The sequence below is a fragment of the Mastacembelus armatus genome, chromosome 15 (assembly GCF_900324485.2).
Source record: "Mastacembelus armatus chromosome 15, fMasArm1.2, whole genome shotgun sequence".
NCBI lineage: Eukaryota > Metazoa > Chordata > Actinopteri > Synbranchiformes > Mastacembelidae > Mastacembelus > Mastacembelus armatus.
Window position 1 is genome coordinate 14,876,491 of NC_046647.1, and position 23,520 is coordinate 14,900,010.

Below are 23,520 nucleotides of genomic sequence, written 5' to 3' on the forward strand. Positions count from 1 at the left end.
TCTTTGTGGTTTGGTTACACTATATTTTATTTTCCTTAATATATATCGTACAGCTTTGTTATGCAATTATCACACACACACCTGTAGATTTACCTGATGATATGTTCCCCATCAACCATTAATCCATTGCATATGAAATCCTCATAACTAAGAAAAGAGAACCTGATGTTGAAGCATAAATTAACATAAAAATACACATTTGAATCTGTTTTGTCCCACACAAACAGCACTGAACTGTCACAGCAAAGAAGCGGAGTTATGATCTGTGTTTTAGTGCCCTCTTGTGGTTGTTTCTTGAACTTGAAGATGATGTCTAAAGCCTTGTCACTAAAACACAGCTTTAAAATGCATAAACCACATTTTTTCCCTTTTGTTTAAACGCTTAAAGTCTTAAATCCCATCACAAACAAATAATGACACTTTAGCTGTTTTTTGAAGTTATATAATAATTTTCCATGACTCCATGAATGTACCATTAAATTAAGTTAAAATTTGATAGATGTCACGTGCATCAGTTTAGATACTGTATTCAGCATTGTTTGGTATATTTGGGGGAGGACTGGAAAATAAAAATGGGACAGGGGACGTTTCTGTGTAAAACATTCATATCATAGTATCATGACTACACACTAATCAAATCATGTGAAAACTTTATTAAGAGGGGTACATTCATGAAATTGTCAGGATTGCAGCTGTGTATTTTGTGGACTTTTACTTCAGCAGCAGGAAATGGCTCAACACTGTAGGAGCATCAAATTAAAACACTAATTCTGTTTATTATTATCATCTCAACTTGATGATAACCAAAAATAAATATCACAAACAAAAGCCATACACTTTTTCAGACCATGTACAACTACAAACCTGTGTATGAATTATTCCAATAGAAATTGATTTCTTTCAGTAGCCATCCCTGCTTTAGTTTCTTGTTTCAGGTGCTGCTCCAGAGGAAGGCGTCGATACCCAGTACACTGGCCAGTTTTTGGTTGAAGGGCTGATGAAATTCCCTGAGGAGGTCTCTGGTGGCTGGAAGCATCGGACCCAGGCTCCTGTCTGCTGCACGCCGAGTATTAGACATGGGACGTTTGGTCAGTGCTGTCTCTACCTCTTCCAATAAAGGACCTTTAGGGAAGGTGGGACCCAAGCAAAAAATATAAAGTAGTGAATTCTTGAGGCAGAAACAACATTAAAAAGGCTTTAATGAAGACAGAATGCCATTCTGAAAGACATTTTGGTAGCTTCTTGGATACGTACCCGCACTCAGAAAATCAAAAACTTTCTTGATTGTCACTTTAAGGTTGGCCGCATAGTCCTCAAGTCGAAGAACTAGAATCTGCTCCCTGTGGAAAACTGTCAACCAGTCCAATAAGAAAACGATGTACATCCCCAAATTTAGCCTCACCTGTGAGAAGAAAAACACTACATGACACCGTGACTGTGCCAGTCAATGAAAGCATTGAGCTCAATCTTTTTTTTTTTTTTCCATAGCACTGCACAGGTGCTAAAACGTCTAAACTGATACATTTAGTAAATGAACCTGTCAACTCATGATAGGTATAAGGTATGGATTTTACAGCAGGATTACAGTCAGACCAATCAAAAAAGCAGCTACAAGTTAAAACAAACCAACAGAGAATATGAGGTAAAATTAAGTGAGACAATTTAATGTTCACTCCTGATGCAGAGACAATATGAGTCCTCAAGAGGGCACCACAGTGCAACACAACTCACAAAGCAAGCGGAAACCCTCATCTTCATCTCATCCAGACACACAATCTGAACTTTTTTTTTAAAGATTTGAGATGGACTGTTTCTGTTCCAGCAGTTTCAGGTCAAGCTGATTGCTGTTTTTATTGCAGTAAATCTCCCAGGATAACAGTGCTGTCAGCTCCATGCTGTGATTAGGTGTGACCAAACAACAGAGTAGACACTCAGCTCATTCCACAGGGACAGCTGCCTGAAAGCTCTGAAGTTACTTGGTAGCATTTGTCCCCTCAGAGAATCATTTCAATGCAGTAACATCCATTTACAATAATATCATCAAGACAGTTAGAAATCCAAATGGCAGAAAAGTGGTTTGTATACATTTATATATGAACTGTAATTATTCGTACTGTATAAAAACTGATATTCAGAAAAAGAAAAGTGAGAACATCCTTTCAGCTGACCGGCATGGAGTTGGAGAGGGTGGTGTTGTAGGCGCAGGAACGAAGTGTCCTCTCAGACAGGCAGGACTGAAACAACTGCACAGACTCAACAACCTTCACATGGAAGTCCTCTGCTGACTTGTTGGCCATCTTAAAGTACAGGTAGTCAGAATAAAGCCTGGGAACAGAGTTAATCCAGGCATTTTGATGGCTGTACAATAGGATCAGATTTCAAACAAACATGTTGTGAATATGATAAATTACTGTAAATCCCTCTAAGCAATACAAACTCATAAAACCTTGTTCATCACAGAAATTCCATTTGTATCAATGCACACAGATGTGTAGATAGATCTCTCTTTATTACCTCTCTACTGGATCTCTAAGCATGATGATGATTTTTGCACTGGGTTGGACTGTGTGGATGAAGTCCTGGGCCAGGAACGGGGGCTCTCCCTCCTCCTTGTCTCCGTGGAGGTAGCTCCAGGCTTGGTTGTCCCACATAGTGGAAGCACTGGCTTCACCTGTCAAGACCTTGACAGTCTTAGCATCACCCTACTTATTTAAAATGCAGCGAGCAGTGCAGGCATAATGTGGTGAATTTGAGCAGAACTTTAGGCCAAAATATTCAAGACATGTTGAAAACACTTTCCTTATCTGGGAACATTATAGCTCCCAAATCTATGCTTGAACAATTCTGCAACAGTAGAATTTCAATTTCTTGTTTTTAACTTTGCATTCTTAACTGCACATTTTCAAAGAAACAATCAGCCTAGAAATCCAAGCTACTAATAAAGATTACTCTTCAAAAGACCAATACCACTTCACTCTGTAAATGTAATTTCTTTATCTTCGTGTTTATTAGTGATTATTCTCTACAGTTTCTCAGCCCCAGGCCCAGGACAGCAAAGCTTTCAAGAAACATTTCTAATCACAGATGTACAATTGCACTTAGAGGCGTATCAGTTTCAGGGTACATTTCTAAAGGCACTCTTCTGTTCTCTTAAACCACAGAATATCTAAAATAATATGGGTGGTATTTCTCTCCAGCTCTTCATATGAGCACAGCGCTGCTCCTGAGGTCAGAGCCACTGACAATAAAGGAAAGGCAGACAAAAGAGACCTGTCATTTGAATCACGGCGAGGATCCAATTGTTAGGCTGTTCAAAGGTCTTCAGAAAAAAAGTACCAAATGAAAACTACAAAGGTAAGAGATTCTTCTATCTGACACACAATGAATGCTAACAATACCAAATGATGCGCACCCACATATGCAAACACTTTCACATGTGCTCACCTGTTATGAGCTGGAGTGCACTGTGGTTTCCAGATGAATTTCCACTGATTCCTTCTCGAATTTTGTGGGCTGCCAAGTCAAACAGATCCAGGTAATCTTCCACAGGAAAACTTTCCTGGAAACCATCTTTGAAGCGGATATAACCTACATGCAGAGGTATAGCAAAACAAGTCATTAGCTCTCATCGTTACACTTAAAGTTAATGGGCTGTATAAGCTTTAAATGGGGCTGAAGAATTAATAAAACATTTAAAAGCCTTGGTTACTGGTTCCACTCATGCTTTATGTTTTTATAATCCAATAAAAATATTTTTTTTAATTCTGGCAAGACTGATAATAAATCAGAAGCAGAGAAAAACTCAATAATAAAATCTGTTGAAGGTTGAAGAGAGGTTAAACGATAAACCATATTTTTACATATCTATGGAAGATGGGAGAAAAAAACTTGAACTCCCATCACTGTTGGATATCACAGTTTCCAAAATATGAAGACAGAGGCCATTTCATCCATTTTATGAAAAGCATGTTGAAGGAAAATGGGAACTGACCGACTGAATTATCACTGAGCCCAGAAGTTTAGAAATAATGGGCTCATCCACTAAAAACATTAATACATATAATTTGAAACTACAGCCAGGTAACAAAACCTACCTGCCAGCAGCTCTGCAGTTCACTTATGTGTACAGAAACTATTATTCTTTCAATTTTTGTCAAAAATGTCAGTTAATCTTAGTCTTTCTTGTGCAGCTTTGTGCTAAAATCCAGTATATCTCCTTTCTTTTAAGCCATAAAAAATACAAAAACATACAAGGAAAACAACAAGGTTGTGTTTTTATAGTGCGTAGCCATGGATGTGGTTGCTTCTTGGCCAGGTGTCCTGCAATCACTGCTGGGTCACATGGACTCTCACAATAACCACATGACACAAGTCACTTCTTGTGGTCCAGCACACCCCACATAAGAAAACCCAGTGCAGCTTCATATACGATGGACAGATATGATACTAGTATGATACTAGATCTTATCATCTAAAAGTCTTTGTATTTTTTGCCAGCTGTTGTTCTTACATTTATCTACATTTTTCAAATATCATCTATCTTTTAAAGGCCTACCAAAGCGTTTCCTGGTCCACCAGTGTGGCTCCTTCATGATGTTGAACTTGATTTCTGGATGCAGCAACAGTCGGTGAAACAAGTCAGTTGTGCCACACTTTGGTTGGCCAATTATGTAGAAGTACGGCAAGCAGCGGAGACGAAACAGTTTGCTGTCTCTGTGGCGTAAGTGCTGGTGGAAGGTGGTCATCAGGTGGTCACACACAGTTTTGAAGCTCTTTGATCGCAGAGTGAAGAGGTTCCTCCTGTACAGGTCAGTGCTCCGTTCACCGGAGAACTCCTCGTACCAGCAAGGGCTCTTAACGCTTGGCAGGAACTGACGAGGAATTACAGAGAACAGCTGCAGAGAAGAACACACACACACAAAACAAAATAACCCTAAAAATAAATAAATAAATACATGCCATGATTTTTAAGCCACTTGGTAAATTTATGTTTAATTTTTTTCAGACTGTCATTTCATGAAGCCTGCAACCATGGTGTTTAGAAAGTAGGACTTCTGATCTTTTTACGTATCTGTAAGCAGTTGTTGTCATATTCAGCAGCACAACTGATGCTTTTTAACCTAGTTTGCCTCTTTTGCATTATGTTGCTTTGAAACCTCAGATATTCATACGTCACTGACACTGACACATATCACTGACTGGTATTTATCTTACAGACTCACTTATGTTGCTGCCTCTGTGATTATGACAGTGAACTGCTAGGGCTGCTGATGTCTTAGACATAAATACAGCGGGACAATCTAGGTACCATGAAAAGTATGATGAGAGCATGCACCAAACTCAGGCGTATTAAAGAACATTGGCACATGGTAACATCAGACAGAAGGCTGTTAGCAACACTTAGTGAGACAGGGAACCTGATATTAATTTAACAGCTTGCAAACTTTGGCTCTAAAAACATTGAGTTGAATCAACACCTCAGAAAACACTGATCATTATGAGCTTTGCTAAACAGGCATTTACTACAGAACTGATTGTAAGGTTTTGTATTCAGTCAGTCTCCTACAATTTACGTTTGTCAACAAAAATGAAAAGAGTCATAGTGGTTATTTATTAACATTTTCCAGTGTAGAATGAATCATTATTTCTGGGTAAGAACATTGTATCATTGCAGCCTAGAACTAGCAACAACTTTTATTTTAGTTGGGCTACAGATGTACAGAAGAAATTACTCCACAGACTTACATGGTCATCAGTTTTGGTGATGTCCTTTTCATCAGGCACCTTCCTCGGAGGGTATTCCAGTTTAGAACTGATAATCTTTACCAGCAGCTTTATGTCAATTGAATTCTTTCCTGAGGAAACTTCAGCATCTGCTGCTGTGCTGGTCGGAACAACCGCAGGTCGGACCTGATAGGGTGAGGGGGTGAACAAAAGCCCTTTTTTGTCCCATGCCAGGATGTAGGAAGCCATGATGAGGAAAGTCAGTGTCAGGCCCAGCAGTAAAGTAACCAGCTTGACTTTTGAGATGCTCCACAGGTTAGTGAGTGACAGCAGGTGAACCCACTTCACGTCCAGATTTTCAGGCAGATTTGTGTGCCTGAAATGAAAAAGTGTCCTGACAGGCCTTTTTCCATAGTCTTCAGCTATGGGCAAGCTGTGGAGGCTGTAATTGTGCTCCCTTTGTGCATTGCTTCCATATCTGTAGTCTGATAGTGTCATACTGACAGAGAAGCAGAGTAGGCATGTAGAAAGTGGAGTGAAAAAATGATTCTTTCAAAAAATCACCTACAGAGGGTTGTGTGTCCTGATGTGTCCGTTCAGTGTGGTTTTTAATCTGCAGGTCATCATTTACCTTCCTTTACTCCTCTACATGCTCCCAGACGTCAGCGGTGCCTCCTGTAAATCAGAAACATGTGTTTACAGGACTTCAGTTTTCTTTTTACCACAAGTGCAGAAATGTAGTTTAATTTGAAATATTTCCCATAATGCAGAGAAATGTTATTTAAACATGTTTAACATTAGGGTATTTGCATGAGCTTTGTTCCCCTCTGGGGCATCAGCACATTAATTAAAAATAAAATAATAAACTTTTAAAAATCAACCTAAAACTGTATTCCTTTATATAGCATGAGTCACCTTCAAAATGTTAGAGGTCAGCTATGGAGTGTGTGTGGTCTGCTGGATGGAGCTCCCTTGCTTTATGATGAGGCCTATAGCACATGTAATGACAAGTTCTATTAAGAGACTTTCAAAGTCAGAATAATAGTTGCTCTGTAATTCAAACCCGAAAACACATGATTATTCTGTGTGAGCTAAAAGCCCACTGAGAGCTTTATTTTCTTAACCTGAAACTGTAATCCTCAAGACCAAGGTTTTTTTCGCACAGTGAACCCAACCAGGTATTGATACAGGTGGACACACGGTGCATCAAGGGCGTACATTTTGTTTTCTTTTAACCACCACATGAATAATAAGAAAGTAGGCTTTTGTTATTTTAAGGGTGCAGTGCTAATATATTGCAGATGTTGACATGTAAAATGTTTTTAAAACACTTCTCTGACACTTCCCCTGCCAGCAACATATTTCTTTTTCTTTAGCTGCAGAGTTCGAAAGTGTTAACAATCCCACTCGAGCAAGAAATGAAATCCTCCATGAGTCTGAGAAAACACCTGGGAGAATTTTCGAGTGACTTCTTTCTTACCGCACTTGTTAAAGAATGGCCACAAAAATATTACACGTCTCAACATGTCATCAAATGCCACGTCACTTGATTTTGTTCCAGGAATGTGTTAAACAAAATCTATCAGTCATTTCTGATAATTAATTATTGCACCTATAATGTAGTGCAACCACACACAGATATGACTGGCAGGTTGCAATCCTGACAGCAGAGCAAGCCTTTCCTTTAGCTGTAATGTTGTCGGACCAAATCAGATTAATGATTTTGCACACCATTTTTTTAATCAATGCTTAAAAACCACAGTGGTTTTTTTTTTTTTACAGAAAGCCTCTGTTACAAACTGGAGGCACGATAGGTATGGAGATCATTTTGACAGCTATGAAGCTGCATTATGGGAAGAATAGGATGCAGATTGATTTGATTGTTTTTTTTTATCCCATCTCTTATGAATCCCCAATCATTATGGAAGTTGCTTATAACCTGTGTATGTAAATTAGTTCTCACCACCTCGTTCATTGTGTTTTTAATGCTTACAAGCTTCCCTTTATCCCTGTTTTAATTCTGCATCAGTGCTATAAATTGTGGGTTACTCAAGCAAAGTCTGCATCAGTGCGGACTTGCTTTATGTGCACAGAAAGGGCTTGAAGAGTGCACAAGAAATCCCTCACACACTTGCAGATTTCATAATGGGACAGCTCTGAGTCCTTGCAGACTTATCAGGAATGCATAGCAGGATCTGAGTGGATAGACGCTGGGATTGGGAACAACTTATTTTTGATCCCTCTGGAGGTGTTATGAGCCTCATTTAATGAAATATCAGTAGAAAAAGACGGGTTTTTAAAATGCCAATGACACCACTTGCTAAATGCAAATCTGACATCTAGAGTAGCTGACTGTTTCTGCCATCATATGTCTTGTATTTCCATATTTTAATGCTTGAATCATTTTTAAAGGACAACTATTTCCTGGTCTTATTTTATTTATGCCTCTGCATATCCTTATTTATACAGATCCAGGTGGTTGCTCTGTTCTCTCTAACAGCCTAGCTACTATTATTCCCATTAAAGATTAATGTTTGGTTAGAGAAAACTTCAATGGATATGAGAGGAGAGAGGTCTGAAAACATGGATTGGACAAGCGAACGAAGCAGCAGAGATGTGAAAATCAGTGTGAGAACGAGCAGGAAAGACCACCGGCCACTTTGGTCTAAAAATCGATCTGCGGCTGGAAACTAACAGCAGGTGGGATTGACTGAGGTGAAACCCCACCATCCAAACCCTGCCGATACGAAATAAAAACTTGCATTCATCATCGCATTAGATGCTTTTGTTGTTCAAAGTGCACAAAATGTCAAGTATGATCTTTTGTATGATTTTTTTTTCTTAGCTGTGTGTTGGATTGTGTATTTGTCAGATTATCTCAAATATCATAAATTCAAGGCGGCAAGAGATGACGTAATTTCACCCAGCAGCTCATTAGCATAATAGATACAAACTAAAATACAGGCTATATCTAATACGCTGCAGTTTATCATCTCCTGATGTATTGTTTTTCAGCTACCGTACCCTCTACATGACTGCATTACTTATGCTCTAAGATTACAATACCAATAATAATAGTAGTTAATAGTAGCAACGTTTCTCAACATTTAACTGGGGCATAAATGTACAAACTAAATTTAATGGCAATCTGTGCAAACAAATACTTTCATATCCACACACATCTCTATTTCTCCTCACCTCCTGAAAAAAAAAACATTAATACTGGGGCCAAAGGATGCTGATGTTTGCCAAACAGTTTCACAAAATCAAGATATTACAAGTGTTGTAGTATCTTGGTTTAACTTGCCATTTCCCATTGGCTATGGACCCTAGAAGATTAATGAATAGATACATTTTTTGACCTTTCAGTTAGTGCCACTATCAATCCAAGAGTTTCCATTTTTAGAAAAGCACAGTTAAGACTGAATAGACAGATTACCATGGAGTTTAAAGAGCAGAACTTTTACATGCTCCAACAGGATGAATGGTTTCCATTTTGGACACAGTACTGTTGTTGCTCCATCCTCATGTCAAAATGTCAACTTTGCAGATATTCACTAATGTGCAGAATGCCATGACATTTGATGAGTGGTTACAGCCACAGGATTTTATTGACTTCTTCAAAAACCACCAATGAGGTCAGTTATCACGACAGTTTACTCTAGACCACAGATGTCACCAGTATGGATGAGACAACACTAATGGAAATTGACAGTCTGTGAAGGTGGCTGATTGTTCGCTCTGTCTCAGTATTTTGTTTTATTGATTGATTGATTGATTCAGTATTACCACCAGAAGTACCCAAATTGACTGTCTTGAGCATGCATGAATATAATTTGTACAATAGTCTCTTTTGAAGAAATGTAAAATTCCTTTCTTTACTTTTGATAAGATGATAAGTCTTCAACTTTAGTCTGTAGCCCTAAACACTGTAGTGTAGTTCCAGCTGATTTGCAATGATGGCATATTCAGCTGTGATAAAGGTCCATCACGTCTGTCGTTTGGGGTTGTTACATGGACAAACTATGAAGCTCATTATTTTTAATTAGTCCCAGCTGCAGTGATTCCACAGCTGTGTGTCAAATTTGCAATTCAACCTGCTGATAATTATTAACACTTACTACTGTCGAACCACTGGCTTGTCTTCTTCATCTCTGTTCTTCCTTCTAGTTCTTCTTCCTTCACACAGACCATAATATATTAAAACTTGATTGCATTTTGTGACATGTCAGATTTTAGATTGGCTTTTATGCATCTGCTTGATTTGTTCAGAGAAAATCAATTTGTGGTGATAAATTGGTTACGGAAGAGTAAAATCCTACACACATAACTATGCACACTTGAGGCACTCATACACTCAGAGGCTCATTACACACTGCCTCCCTGTCTTGCAACCTCTCGTGTCTCCCTTCTGTCTACCCTTCATGACAAAACGATGTCAGTCAGTCTCAGCCCAATCTGTGCTGCAAAGGTGCCTACCAAACAGCAAAACGACAAACTTTTGCATGCTGAACGCAGATGTGCAGCTGAACATTTAGCATCAATGTTATGAAATCGGTTGCACTGTGACCACAAAATCAGTTAAAGAGGAGACAGTCAGTTGTAAGAGTCTGCATTCAGTACACGCACATATTCTCGCCTCTCCTGAAATATGCTTTAATTATGTCTTTGTGTTTATAACTGTGTAAACACATTGTGACTTTGTGCAGCACACTCTGCGACTGAGACTTGGCTGAATCCCAAGGAATCTGGGGAAATGTGAAGGCACAAGAGAAACCAATGCCACAAAAGGAAATAAGACAACCTCCCTATTGATAGGGAAGTCAAACAAAGACGGATGGGATACTGAACTACTGTAATAGTAAAACTTTCTCTATCTGGATGAAAAAGAAATCAAACGTCCAAGCAATTTGAAGGACAGAAAACAACAAGTACTCCCTCTGGGGAGGTATCCAAAGATCAAGATTTTTTTCTTTCTCTGGCCTTTTACACAGACACACTATGGTTGAAATCTTGGCCTAAAATCTCAAAGCTCCCTCAGAGCACAAATATCTCAGGAAGTGGGCGTCTTATGTTGAACTAGTCCTTCCTTGCATTTTCATTTCCCACTAAGACAACTAGGAGAGTTGATTTTCTATTACAGGAGAGTGATGTTTGCCTACACAGAAATCTGATTCCTTAAATAAGCAGGCTGTTAAAGCGATTGTACAACCCAAACAAAACAGACACATGCTAGGAAAAGATCTAGACAGGTCACCACAGTCCACTTTGACATCTGGAATGCAGATGCGGCTCTTAGTTAAACTGTATATTCATACACCTCAGTGTATATATTTGCATATTTTTCTTATAGCAGCACTTTAAATCCAATGTGACATTAATAATAAGCAGAGAACATCTGAAAAGTGTGTCCTACTTTTTAATGTGTGATGGCGAAGGAGTGGGCAGGTCTGAACACAGGAGGGAGTTGTGAGACCAGACTTGGGTGGGTAGTGCAGCATCTGCCCCTTGAAGGGTCATTTATTACCCCTTGACTGTTTCGCACAGGTTAGGAACATAAGCACCGTGACATCACTACAGTGAAGCCTGCCAGGGTGCGAAACAGGTGAACACAGAATCACACCAGCTGTAAACAAGAGAATTAGATACACAGTCCAGCATAGATGGACAACCACCCAAAATAACCTGGGATTTAAAGATAATTGCAGGTAATGGGTTCCAGTACTGAGCTTTTCAGATCAGCTGACTACCTTCACACAAATATATTTTACTTATATGACTGCTGGAGACATAGAAGTTTTCCATGTAGAGGGTTGTTTGGGGGGGGCATTAGCAGCTAACAGTGGTTGAGACAGATCATGAGTTTATCACAGGCCTGACACACAGAGACACACAAATATTCACACTCACACCTACAGGCAATTTAGAGTCAATAGTTAACCTAACCTGCATGTCTTTGGGCTGTGACTGTTTAGCCCAGAACCTTTTTGCTGTGAGGCAACATTTTTAAGTCACTGCACCACTGCAGCCCCTGACCTGCAAAGTGTGCTCACTAGACCCAAAACACCAAAGAGCTCAAAGACCTGCACTGTCTTCGGGGCTGGGGAAATTATGATGGCTGTTACATCAGACATTTTTTCATCACAATTTTTAGCATTCACCTTTGTTTTATCTTCCAAAATAAGGAAAATTAATCCATTTTGCTTTATTTTATTCACTTTTCTTGCTTCATTTGCTGCTGTTTTCCCAGACTTCAGTAATTAACTACATCAGCATCCCTTGAACCTCTAAATATTCCATCGGTCTAAATATTACAAAAAATCAGTTCATGTTGTTATTATGCTGTGGGAAAAACATGGTAATAGGCCAATTAATCTTGTCACAGACATCTGGTTAAAGTGCATCTAAATTCTCAAAACTCAAGAGCCACAACAGATCTTATATTTTGAATACACATCATGGAAAAAATAAATCCCATTGATTTGATAACATGAAGACTCAGTCTACAACAGCAATAAAGTAACATGTGCTTATGCTTTACTGTTGCTCATAAATGATGAATTACTGTAAAATCAGCTATGCTGTATCTGAGCAGGTTGCCTGCACTGGCGGCTGATCACTGATTAGCCAAATCAGTGATCAGAGAGCGTAAAATGTGTGACTCAACCTTGGTTTGCAGCCAGAGATTGATGTTCTCCTTGAACCTGACACATGTATCTTCATGAGTTGTGACCAGAAGTGCCTTTGGCTGCTGATTATGCTGATGAAAAACACTTGGAGTAAGAACTTGTCAGCAATGTTCAACTGCCCCTCCTTTGACTATCTGTGAAAACCTTCAGTACAACTGTAAATCCTGCTTGCATACACAGACCATGCCATATAACATGTAGCAGCTTGTTGGATTTCTTTACTAACTTTTGTGAGACAAAAAACTCTTCACACACTCAGGATGTACCTTAAAGGTATAAAGCAAATACGTTCATATGACTGAGAAATGACTCAGATGTTTAAATCTTCAGAATAAGACTGTAATTATTAGGTGTCATTACCATAAATATATGTCTTATGAATCACTCATAACTTTTGCACCTACTTGGAGCACTGCCTGATCCCACACTCTAATGCTTTTATACATTTGAGAAAGTATTTGTCTGGGCTGCTGACTTAAACCGAATCTCATTAAGGCTGCAGCACGTATGCAACAAATTAAAATGCTATTTTTGCTTGTGGCATTGCATGGACCTTTAATCTTTCAAAGTAAGGTATTTAGAGGTGAAAACATTCAATTTTAAAGTAAAAAAAAAAAAATCAGTTTAAATAGTTGGGGTTAAAATGTTGGGATAAGCATTATAAAATAAAATTTTAACTTTAGTTTTTAAAGCAATCTGAGTCAAAATGGTCTGAACATTTGCACAATATTGTAAATGAACATATTATGTAATGTCTACCTGTGACCACTGTCACATCAGGAAGGATACACTAAATTTAATAATTACACCACATTTTTAGATGCTGATTGTTTCACTTTGATAGATGCAGATTCAACCAAACAACTCAGTCATAAAGGAAAAACAAATGGTTGAATACTTTTTCAAATCAATTGCAGCCAGACAACAGCTTTTTTTTGGTGCAACTGTGGAAAATATAATGTTCAAACGACAGATCACTGCATAGAAAAGAAAAACAAACCGAGTGAAAAGTATCATCCATCAGGATATGACTCAACAGCAGGGCAGCTCAAGCAGAACAAGGGAGCGACAGATGCAGATAAAACTTTCACTACACTGAATCATCCTTTCTAAATAATGTTAAGAAAGCATTGCTAGAAATAGTGCAGAGCCAGTCTTGCATTACTGAGGCTTTTTGTCATCACAGGTTAAAAAACTACCAACTCTTGAAATAGACTCTCGGAGCTGCTGCCAAAACACTTTAGTATCATGCAATCCTCCCACATTCCTAATGTTCTTTGTTGCAGAATCATTTTCTTCCAGTTGTGGTGGACCCCCAGAGTCCAGTCTAAACAATCTGATATGGTACCACTCTCTCACTTACACTCTCCCCCTCATACTTTTAGCATTACCTAAACCTTTTTTTTGACACTAGCCCTTGCCAAAAGAAGCATGGCTTTGACATCTCAGCAGCTCCACACATTTGTTCCGCAAACTCAGGGGGCAACCTAAAACCTCTCTGCCCAACAGACCAGACACACTGCAGAGCTGGTCTGCAGCAGCCCTAGTGAGCATTTAACTTGGGTGCTTGCAGACTTGTTGGGCATGGACGGCTTAGAAACTGATTCTACATCTATTTCCTCCTTCTTTCACACTCAGCTCCTGTTCTTTCTCCCTCCAGTTAACAGTAAAATACAACTTTAGTGATTTAGATACTGCACTGAGACCCCACAGAGGCAGGTTTATCCAAAGGTTATCTGCCTAAATGTCAGGACATCCGCTCTGCACTCTGAGCAGAGCTGCAGCCCGACTAATAAACTAAAACAGAGAAGAAAATTAAATTAAATACCAAATAGAAACAATATAGGCACAAAGATCTATATAATATATCAGCACTGTCTTAGACGTCAAACCAAACCCCAGCAATCAGCTGGAAAAACATTACACAAGTCGCTTGATGGCTTGTTTGCTGGGAAGCACAAGAGAAACCATTTAGGCGTAATGGAAGGAATTAGCCAGAGGAATCTCAGATGTTGACAGAGGACGCTCTGATTTATTATGTTACAATAACCAGAACAAGAATTACAAGATGAGGAGAGGCCATTGTGAGCACATGTATACAAATGTGTACAGGAGCTTATCTTTGCCTTATAGTTCATGCAGTCCTGCGTGCGATTCAGTGTCTGGTAGACTTTCACCCCCCAGAGACTTGACACTGAGAGATTGTGCAGCTGTTCAGTGAGGGAGAACGTGTTATTTCCAAGCAATGGCAAGTCTTAAACTCACGGGATGGCTCTGAGGGACTTTTAGCATTTAGATACTAAAAAAAAAAAATGTATGTAATGTATGTAAGGTTTTGATTATATCTCTGTTTTTTCGTAATACAGTTAAGTTAGAGCTGTTATTGGCTTTTGCTGCATACACGTCTGTCTAATCACAGACACAGCTAAATTACTCTACCGCCAGTGTGTCTGACAGCAGACTACCGCAACGTTTCCTTTGAGATTCTAAAAACTGATAAACGTCAATTTATTACAAGACGCAAAACATTTTTTTTAATGGCAGAATGACGAACTTTAACACAACTGAGCAAAAAAAAAAGTAATTCAGCAACGGAATAATCATAGTTACGCCAACAATAATCTTTTTATTTCTAATGAATTCATGTCATTTATTAATAATCATCTATTTTGGACAGAACATACTCACACTGGAGTTGAGTCGGTTTAATCCAGGCGCCTCTCCTTCAACCGCTGACGCGCTCAGTTAATGCAATCACAGCCATGTGACAGGTGTCTGCGTGAAACGCCGAGCGAAACAAACGACTGTGTGTATCCGCAGCGCGAACGTCGCTCATTTTCACAAACCCACGCTGCGTGTTGTCGCGGAACTGCGAGACTTTCCGGGGTCTCCATCTAACTGAGCTCCCCCTGCGCGCAACAGCGAGTGAAGAGGACAGAGGGGAGGTGCGCGTGTGGAGCGGCGCAGGAAACACCAGCAGCAGAACCAGTCTTATTTATATTTCAGTCTCGAAGTGCTTGTATTGATCCAGTCTGCCCTCATGATGAATAGTATACAATAGATGGAGGTTATGTCTGCCAGCTCCCCCCCTTATTTGTTTCGTATTGGTCGCTGTGTTGAGGGTTAACATGGAAAATAGTTAGTTTATTAAAAGTAATCTCAAGCAGAAATCTACAAAGAAAACCACCTGAATTCTCTGGAACAAACACTGTGACATTAAAAGCTTCATGGACTATTTTATGTTTTGATTTACAGTTTGAACGTCCTGTGATAGCTGCTCTACGGCACAGTTTATAAAAGCACATATTGATGCACAATGTCTCACTGTCCTCATGAGGCTGCACAAAGGGATCAGTAACGTAACATGCACGCCATTTGCTGTAAATGGCCCGTTTTATTTAATTTGGCAGCATCACAGTGATTTCATTTTCAGGGACAGAGCAGACCCTTTGAATACACTGTAGCTGTCCAGCCTTGAAATAATCCCTTTATTATTATTTAATCTCTGTTTTGATGCTCTCCACTTGACCACTTTGGAGATAAAGATAAAAAAGGTATTGAAGCATTTGTGTGGCCCTGAGCGCTTTGGTAGAATGGGTGTCTTTGGATTCACCAGCCCTTATTGTGTGTTTTTCAAAGTTTTTATTCTTAAGGACAAACAGTTCTTAGAGTGGATTTCTGAATGCTGGTGTTTCCGTGAGCAATATTGTGCAATGAGAGGTTCCATCATCATGTAATGACTGTGTATTACTGCGACATGTGCATATCATTATCATTGTGCTCTTTTAAGTATCTAAGAGGGGTTTTTTTTCCATTAGTTGTCATGACTCCTAGATGAGTGGGTGTCAGCCTGACTGATTCACAATGGCATATTAAGCCTAATGATAAAACCACAGTCTCTATTGAAATGAACCAGAACTGCAGTTTCATTCAAACGTGGGACAGTGGTACTCATCCTCTTGTTAATAAAAGACCATTTGTCCCATTTGAAAAGTGCTGATTATCCGTTTTGCCATCTCAGGATTCTGATAGAAAAAATAATTTAAAAAAATATCTTCTTAGAAATGTTCAAGAATTATCAGAGTCACCTGAATTTGTTTGTAGTTGTCGTGTAGTTGTAGTTAGTGCAACCTGCCTTATTATTAACCTACATTTATCAGAAATGTATATTTTTTGTGAATATGTATGAATTTGACTTAAAGTGCTGTGGATAGGAACTGTAGAAGGCTGATTAGTCACATTTTGAACACTGCTGTGTCCTTTACTCAAAGCGGCACCAAGCTCATTCAGTACTTAAGCTTCTGGAAGAAGAATTGACATCATCAACCCTGATGTCAAAAGATAATGGCATGTCTACAGTTGGTTTCTGGTTGGAGACAGTGATTGCTAATAAGAAATGGATCTTAAATTGTACTTAAAAGTGACATTAATCTGAAATATTGATATGTATTATCATTAAGTACCATTTTGACAGCACTGGGCTGTTTTTTAACTGATGTCACATTGTCGACATTGTCATTAAATGACAAAAAGACACCATCAAACAATAAAGTATGTCCAGAAATGTACATTGCCAGTTTTAATTACCATGAAGGGTGTAACATTGTGAAAAACTATCATGATGAAATGAAATCCTTTCAGTTCATTGTACATCCCGCAAGATAGAGGCTTCTCAAGGCATTGATGCATTTCCTCCACTTCACAGGAAGGAAATTAATTCTGTTGTCGGGATCCAACTCCCTCGCCATTCGTCATAACATCTGTTTCTCACAGCGAATAAACAGACAAAAATGAACGAAATGAAGCGAAATGTGAAGGGCTACCATGACGTTCCTCTTTGGAGCTCCCACTGGTTGCAACTTTAAAGAGGTGAGATGGTTCATTTCTGACAAGTGAATGAGCCTGCCCTGGGAAAACTGACGCTGCTGTATGAAGATAAAGTCTAATTTGAATAAAGCGCCTCCCCTTTAGAGCATATCCATATGCATGAGACTCAGAGTCTAATTGCTGTTAATTCCTGTTACCGACTGAGATTTATTCACATCTCACAGAGATACACAAGCTGTGTGTATGAATGCAGACTCAAAGATAGCTTTCCCCACAGAGTCCCCTGAATTTGTTTTGATCAGCTGAATGTATCAGATGTGCTTTATTTTAATAGATGTATTCATATTCAAACACAATTACAGGAAGTTGTCTCTCCTGAGGTGGTGATGTTGGTCTGTAGTGTCGGTTTCACTTTGGTCCAGATTGAAACTACAACTATAAATTCTTCTATTTGGTACAGACATTTGTGTTCACGCAACTTTCTCCTGTTGCACAACCATGAGGGTGACTTCTGTGTATTTTACTGAAATGTCTCAACAACCTTTGGATGGATAATGACATTCCATCTACATCTGTTGTACTTTACTGACTAACATGTTAGCATACTAATTTCTCTCAGGGGTCATGAGGGGGCCCGAGACAATCCCCACTGACATTAAGCAACAGGTGGGGAACACCCTGGAGAGATCAGCCAGCCACAGAGACAGACAAACATTGCATTACAGCAATGTAAAAAAAAATATGACAGTGTGAAATGGGTCACTGGTAGTCAAGAACCTATAGCACACAGTGCAGCTTTACAGGTAGTAATGATAATATTCAGCTCTTTTGTTTGTTTTTGCTCTATGTTTTGGTTCATTCTCCTCACTCTCTAATGTTGTTTTCAGGCTCCAAGCTCGAAAAGCCCAGTGTTCACCTCTGACACAACACCAAACATTTACCAGGTGCACACAGCCCAAATGAATGCTGCTCCATAACATCTGAAGGTGTAGCTTAGCTACTGTTTGATATTAACTCAGAAAGTGATGTTATAACTTGTTTCTGCTGCCCCCGAGTGGCCATGAAACCAGTTACCGCAGATAGAAATCCTGGTTTTCCTTCATATTTGTTTTTAGTGTTTTATCTTTGGCTGTTTGATGGTTAACCTTTTTATTAATAGAGAAGATAATATACTTTAATAAAAAATCATTTGTAGCATCATTTAATGCAAATGTTCTATATTGTTAATGCTATGTGAACCACTTTGGGACTTCTTTTTTAAACAAAGGATACATAATTCATTTCACTTACATGATCTCTCTGAATCTTTTCCTCTGAGACCCTTATAAAAACATCATCCTCAGAATTACACCACAAACAGAAACACAGATCTATAAACTTCCTCTGTCATCTTTGGAAAGATGATACATGGTTGAAAGTCTTTTTCTATACTGCTATTGGGGATCCTTCAAGAAAAGCAAGGCCAAATTAAAATAAAAATAGAACTTTCTTCTCCATACAACGTTACCATCACCTCCTTCAGAGCAATTGGTTGCCGTGTCAAAAATATGGACGTCAGCTCACCTTAGAGGGCTTACTAACTAGCACAGAGACATCTGGTTTTCATCTGTCAACAGGAATGTAGGTCTAACCTCTGATTCAGAAACTGTGCCTTCCAGAATCAGTGCATGAGATGTGACAGAACTCTTCTCTCAAATCTAACAGCAGAGTTCATTAGACTGCCATTAGTTCACTCAGCAGTCACTACGAGATAATGTCCTCTAATGATTGTGTTTTGTAGTTGTGTGTGTGTGTAAGGGAGGGTGAGCTCTCTTCCAGCACTGTGGTCTTTGAGAAACAGACTGTAATTAACAGTGCTCTGTCCTTTTCTGTGCTATTAGCACAGCTGACCTTCGAATGCATCAGATCAGTGAAACAACACATCTGGTACAGCTGCAGTGTTTGGGGAGAGGAGAGTCGATACTGCAGACTGAAGTCTGAGACATCAATACCCAGACCTCCATAGTCTGAGTATTCATATTTTTGATTTTCAACATTTATCATGGCTAAAAACCATTTTAAGATTTCATACAATTTTGTTTTTTGTTGTTTTTTTACAGAGGATTAACCAGAAGATTTAAATGATGATGTGTTTGCTACTCGGCCGAGCTGATCAGAATACTGAATGATTTTAGACTAAAGGACTCAATATTATCCGAGCAAAAAGAAAAAAAAAAGTTTTCTCCAAGGTTGTTAGATAGGAAACACACTGATGGCAGTTCAGCCCAGAGTTCAGGTTGTTTTAAGGAGCTGGACCCCCCCCCCCATTTCACTCATGATAAAATCACATTACATTCATCTCCTAAACCATAAAGCCTTTTCCTTGGAAAATCAGTTTCTATCCACTGTCTGACTCCCCTGCCAGTGGTCTTGTAATCACATCAGTGCATCTACATTGGCGTGTGTGCAAAGATTAGAAGACATGAAGTCAAAAGATTTGTGAAGCAGGGGGAAAGATGCAGCACATGAACTTAATCTGCATTGCCTGAGATTTATCCAGGACATCGCTCACACACTGGCATGCCATTTCCGGACAGTCTTGAGCAAAACCCAACTGGGATGTTATCCAAACAGTTCCCCAGACATCAGATTAGGCCTGAAGTCTCACTCTAAATCATAATTGGTCTTGCTGTAGTTCAACTGCATTGCTTTAATTGTTTTGCCACTTCGAATTTACAGCTTCTCAGAGTGAACTTTTTCACTTTTGTGGAAAACTCATTGTTCATCATTGAAGGAACAAATCAATGAGGGAGGGCAAAGCCAGATGGAATGAGACTGCATGAAAATCTGATCACACTTTGGTGGTAAAATATAAAGACTCAGTAAAAACATAATTTCTTACACCAAAAAGAAACTACATTTAAGTACGAATATGGAAAAAAGGACACTTACCTTTATCACTTGGAGACTGTATATTTTTCCTAATGGCAGTTGGAGAAGACAGCTGAAATGATGACAGACTGTAAGCAAACAGAAAAGAGCATTCTGGTTGAAATAGAGTATTTGTATTTTCTTCTTTCTCAAGCATAGTAATCCAGGTCATTTGTGTTTTACCTTTAAGGATTTGAACATCAACCAAAGGAAACAGCTGGTGTTACAATTATAATGTGGATATATTGTTGAACTCGTGTTCAACAGGTCTTGTCCTTGGTGTTGTTTAACTTTATATAATTTTCACTTCCTGTCATTGAAGTGACCCAGAGATGAGGTAGTACAGTTTGGTACATGTCTGAATTCCCAAACAGTCAAAGCCCTAAACCTCTAAGGACTCACCCCACCCACTTTAAACCTCCACCTGACTTTCACTTTCTGTAGCTGATTAAAATACCATTACAAGTTGGCTCCTTCTGCCCACTGACTTCCGCTTGATACTGAAGAAATCAGTTTTATCTCCTCCTGCCTTGGCCCAGGTCCCTGCTGTGCCGGAGGATGCAGTTGAAATACAAAGCGTCTCAAAGGGATGTCAAGCAGGATTCTAACAATTCAGACAAAATCGCGATGTCTCCAGAGTCTCCACAATCCGCTTTTGCTTTTATGTCATTCTCTTTTTTTAGACTGCCTATTGCTCAAAGCAAGGCAGTAATGTTCCCAGAAGATTAACAGATACACATAAAGTGCTTCAAAAAGTACCGATTCTACTATAAAAACACTCCTTGATTCATACAGTTGCTGAAGTTGGTAAGACATAACATTTACAAGAACTAGGGCTCACAGACAACTGCCTTCAGTTAAACATTAATAGTGAAAACATTTGGCTGTCTTTAGGAGGCATTTTCACCGTGATTTGAGGAAGTTAATATTCCAATCAAACACACTATTAAGGATATTTAATATTTAAACACCAGTCTAGTGTCTTGCACATTCTGTTCTGCAACAGAAGAATCAGTGCTTCATAATGGTCAAACTTCATAAACAGAAGTGAAGAGCTCATGTGCAGAATAATGGCTATAAATGTGCAGCAGTAGCAGCGCGTGTGTAGGTGCAAACTGAACTGTTGCCACTGTGACTTATAAATAAACCACGTTGTTGAATCTGCAGTAATACAATTTAAAAGCTGCTCTTAATAATGACAGATACATCTCTACATGCTGTGTTGCTTCGTGGATTCAGGGTGATTGTAATACTTGCTATCAGCCTTTTTTGGTTTTCATTATGTTTAGGGATTTGATTTCCTTTGACGGGACAATAGGAACATTGGATGGTTGGAGTCTGGTTTTCATGATCAAGAATGAACTTCTCACACTGCAGTTAATAAGGAGTTAAAAAAGCATGTAGAGGACCATTATAGCTACACTGGCTATACAAGATATTTTTACATTAAAAGTGGATCACACGACCCCTCAAAGAAGAAGCAACTATTAAATTTATCAATTTATTATCTTATCTTTGGACTGTGGTTCCTCTTGGCACTAAGCAGCATTTTAGTGTTTTTTAGCTCATTGTTTTCTGTTCAGATTTACTGTCAAAACTCTTGTCTGTATCATTTCCAGCAAATAAAAACCTCAGACTGTACACGCCCAGTGTTGATGCAGGTTTAAGATGTTTTAGATATAAAATTCAAATAAGCAGACAATCAGACAGTTGACCTTTTCAGGATTAAATCAGCATGAAAGTCTATTATGTTGTGGCTGAGTGAGCAACCACAGGAAATATTAAGATAGATAACAAATGTATTATGAGTTTTTTTTTTTTTTAATTATTCAAAGAAATCAGAAACATGACATTTTTATCATGTACATATCAGTGTGTCCTAATGAAGCCTCTCTCAGTGTTCAACAGGGAAGTCTTGAGTTATTTTCTTATATCCTTTTCCATCCCCTACCACAATACCTGATCTTTCTATCTGATCTGTGAATCTCAGTGGAAATGATGCTGGTCCACACACACGCACGCACGCACGCACGCACGCGCACACACACACACGCGCGCGCGCACACACACACACACACACACACACAACAGGATTTCCTCTGCTTTGTTTTATTTATCCAAGCCTCATACTTATTTTTCTGCAAAAGATGAGTGAACAGTGTTGTAGATGAAATTTTCTCACACATGCACACAGCCATGAAAGTTGCTGTTGCTATTAAAATCTGACCTTGTCCAAGAGATTTCTCCAGCATGAATTTTAAACATGCGCCTTCTTCGGCCAGACCTAAGTGACCCCCTTCAGATATGTTGTAAAATTATTCATCACCTTGTCATATAACAGTTGCCTCAGGCCATAATATGTGACGGGTCCAGTATGCTGGATTTCCCAGAGTATTGATCAAATCTGTCAAATTCTTCAGCTGCTTGCCAGACCATGCTGGAATAAAAATTATCAACAAAAGAACCAAAAAAGTGGGGGCAACATTCATATGCACCAGGCAGAATAAATGGAAATATTCACACTTTTTATTAATGTGCATGTTTGTGAGCATGTGTAAAGGTAAAGAGAGGGGGAAAGTTATTAAATAAATAAAAAAGTAAGTATTGCGGCTGAACTAACAGAAGCACCTCAGTGACAGGTTGACATAAGCTAGGTTTTGACAGCAGTGAGAAAATTCCATCTAATTGAAGGATGCTTGTCAGCTCTATAACTGTCAAACTGAGACCAGGAGAAAATTGCCTACCAGCCATTCTCAAGATGCTCTCCTCTGTCTTTAACTCCAGCAGCACACTCACCGTCTGCAGATATAGACAAAAGCCTCTTATTCAGCCAGTGCATTGTAGATCAAAGTACTGAAAGCACAACATGCCTTTGAAAGATGTCAATTAATGATAGTGGGTTTGAACCCCTACTGTCCCAGGCCTCTGCAGTAAGACTGCACTGATCATCCTGCTCACCAATAGCTGTTGTTTATATTGTTGTGTAGCTTTCTTCTGCATGTCCTTTTCTGCAGGCCGGTGTCTCTCAGCTCAGAGGGATATACAATATATCGATACCTGCCACACAACAGCAAAAATAGATCTCAATTAAATGGAATAGAAGAGTGTATTCCCCAGAATCAGTTACACCAATGCTGCAATGACTTAATGGGAGGTCTATGTTTAACTGTGACTACATTGTTCTGTTTTTCTAATTTCACTCTCTGTATATATGTGTAAATTAGGAACAATTTACACATATATACCAAACTGGCATTTCTCTTCCACATACTGTTACCATAATAGGAATGAGTGCATTCACTAGGAAAATGTCTCACTACTAAACGCTTCAGATCTAAATACTAAAATAAAAATAACAGCAACAAATATC

General features: G+C 39.0%; 1 protein-coding gene across 7 annotated transcripts; it reads right to left on the bottom strand.

Moving 5' to 3' along the window:
- LOC113132158 (carbohydrate sulfotransferase 15-like) lies at positions 1 to 23,192 on the bottom strand. Of its 7 annotated transcripts, XM_026310078.1 has the most exons (12): positions 23,109 to 23,192; positions 22,895 to 22,949; positions 20,172 to 20,239; positions 6,640 to 6,713; positions 6,356 to 6,399; positions 5,746 to 6,223; positions 4,556 to 4,895; positions 3,445 to 3,588; positions 2,515 to 2,671; positions 2,169 to 2,325; positions 1,255 to 1,402; positions 1 to 1,122 (listed from the first exon to the last, which is right to left on the bottom strand). In XM_026310078.1, the coding sequence occupies exons 6-12, from the start codon at positions 6,220 to 6,222 to the stop codon at positions 932 to 934; spliced, it is 1,614 nt and encodes a 537-aa protein (XP_026165863.1). In that variant the 5' UTR covers position 6,223; positions 6,356 to 6,399; positions 6,640 to 6,713; positions 20,172 to 20,239; positions 22,895 to 22,949; positions 23,109 to 23,192; the 3' UTR covers positions 1 to 931. The 7 variants fall into 7 exon arrangements, with proteins under 7 accessions (XP_026165863.1, XP_026165864.1, XP_026165859.1 ...); XM_026310079.1 differs by lacking the exons at positions 20,172 to 20,239; positions 22,895 to 22,949; positions 23,109 to 23,192 and adding exons at positions 9,846 to 9,903; positions 15,102 to 15,353; XM_026310074.1 differs by lacking the exon at positions 6,640 to 6,713 and having other exon boundaries at positions 5,746 to 6,399; positions 23,109 to 23,191.
- Positions 23,193 to 23,520: the final 328 nt, after the last annotated feature.

Excerpts from the sequence above, each read along its gene's own strand:
- LOC113132158 (XM_026310078.1), bottom strand. The coding sequence starts at position 6,222 with ATGACACTATCAGACTACAGATATGGAAGCAATGCACAAAGGGAGCAC. Across the intron at positions 3,589-4,555 it reads GTGGACCAGGAAACGCTTTG|GTTATATCCGCTTCAAAGAT; the intron begins GTAGGCCTTTAA and ends CTCTGCATGTAG. Across the intron at positions 1,403-2,168 it reads CCCTCTCCAACTCCATGCCG|GTGAGGCTAAATTTGGGGAT; the intron begins GTCAGCTGAAAG and ends TTCTTCTCACAG.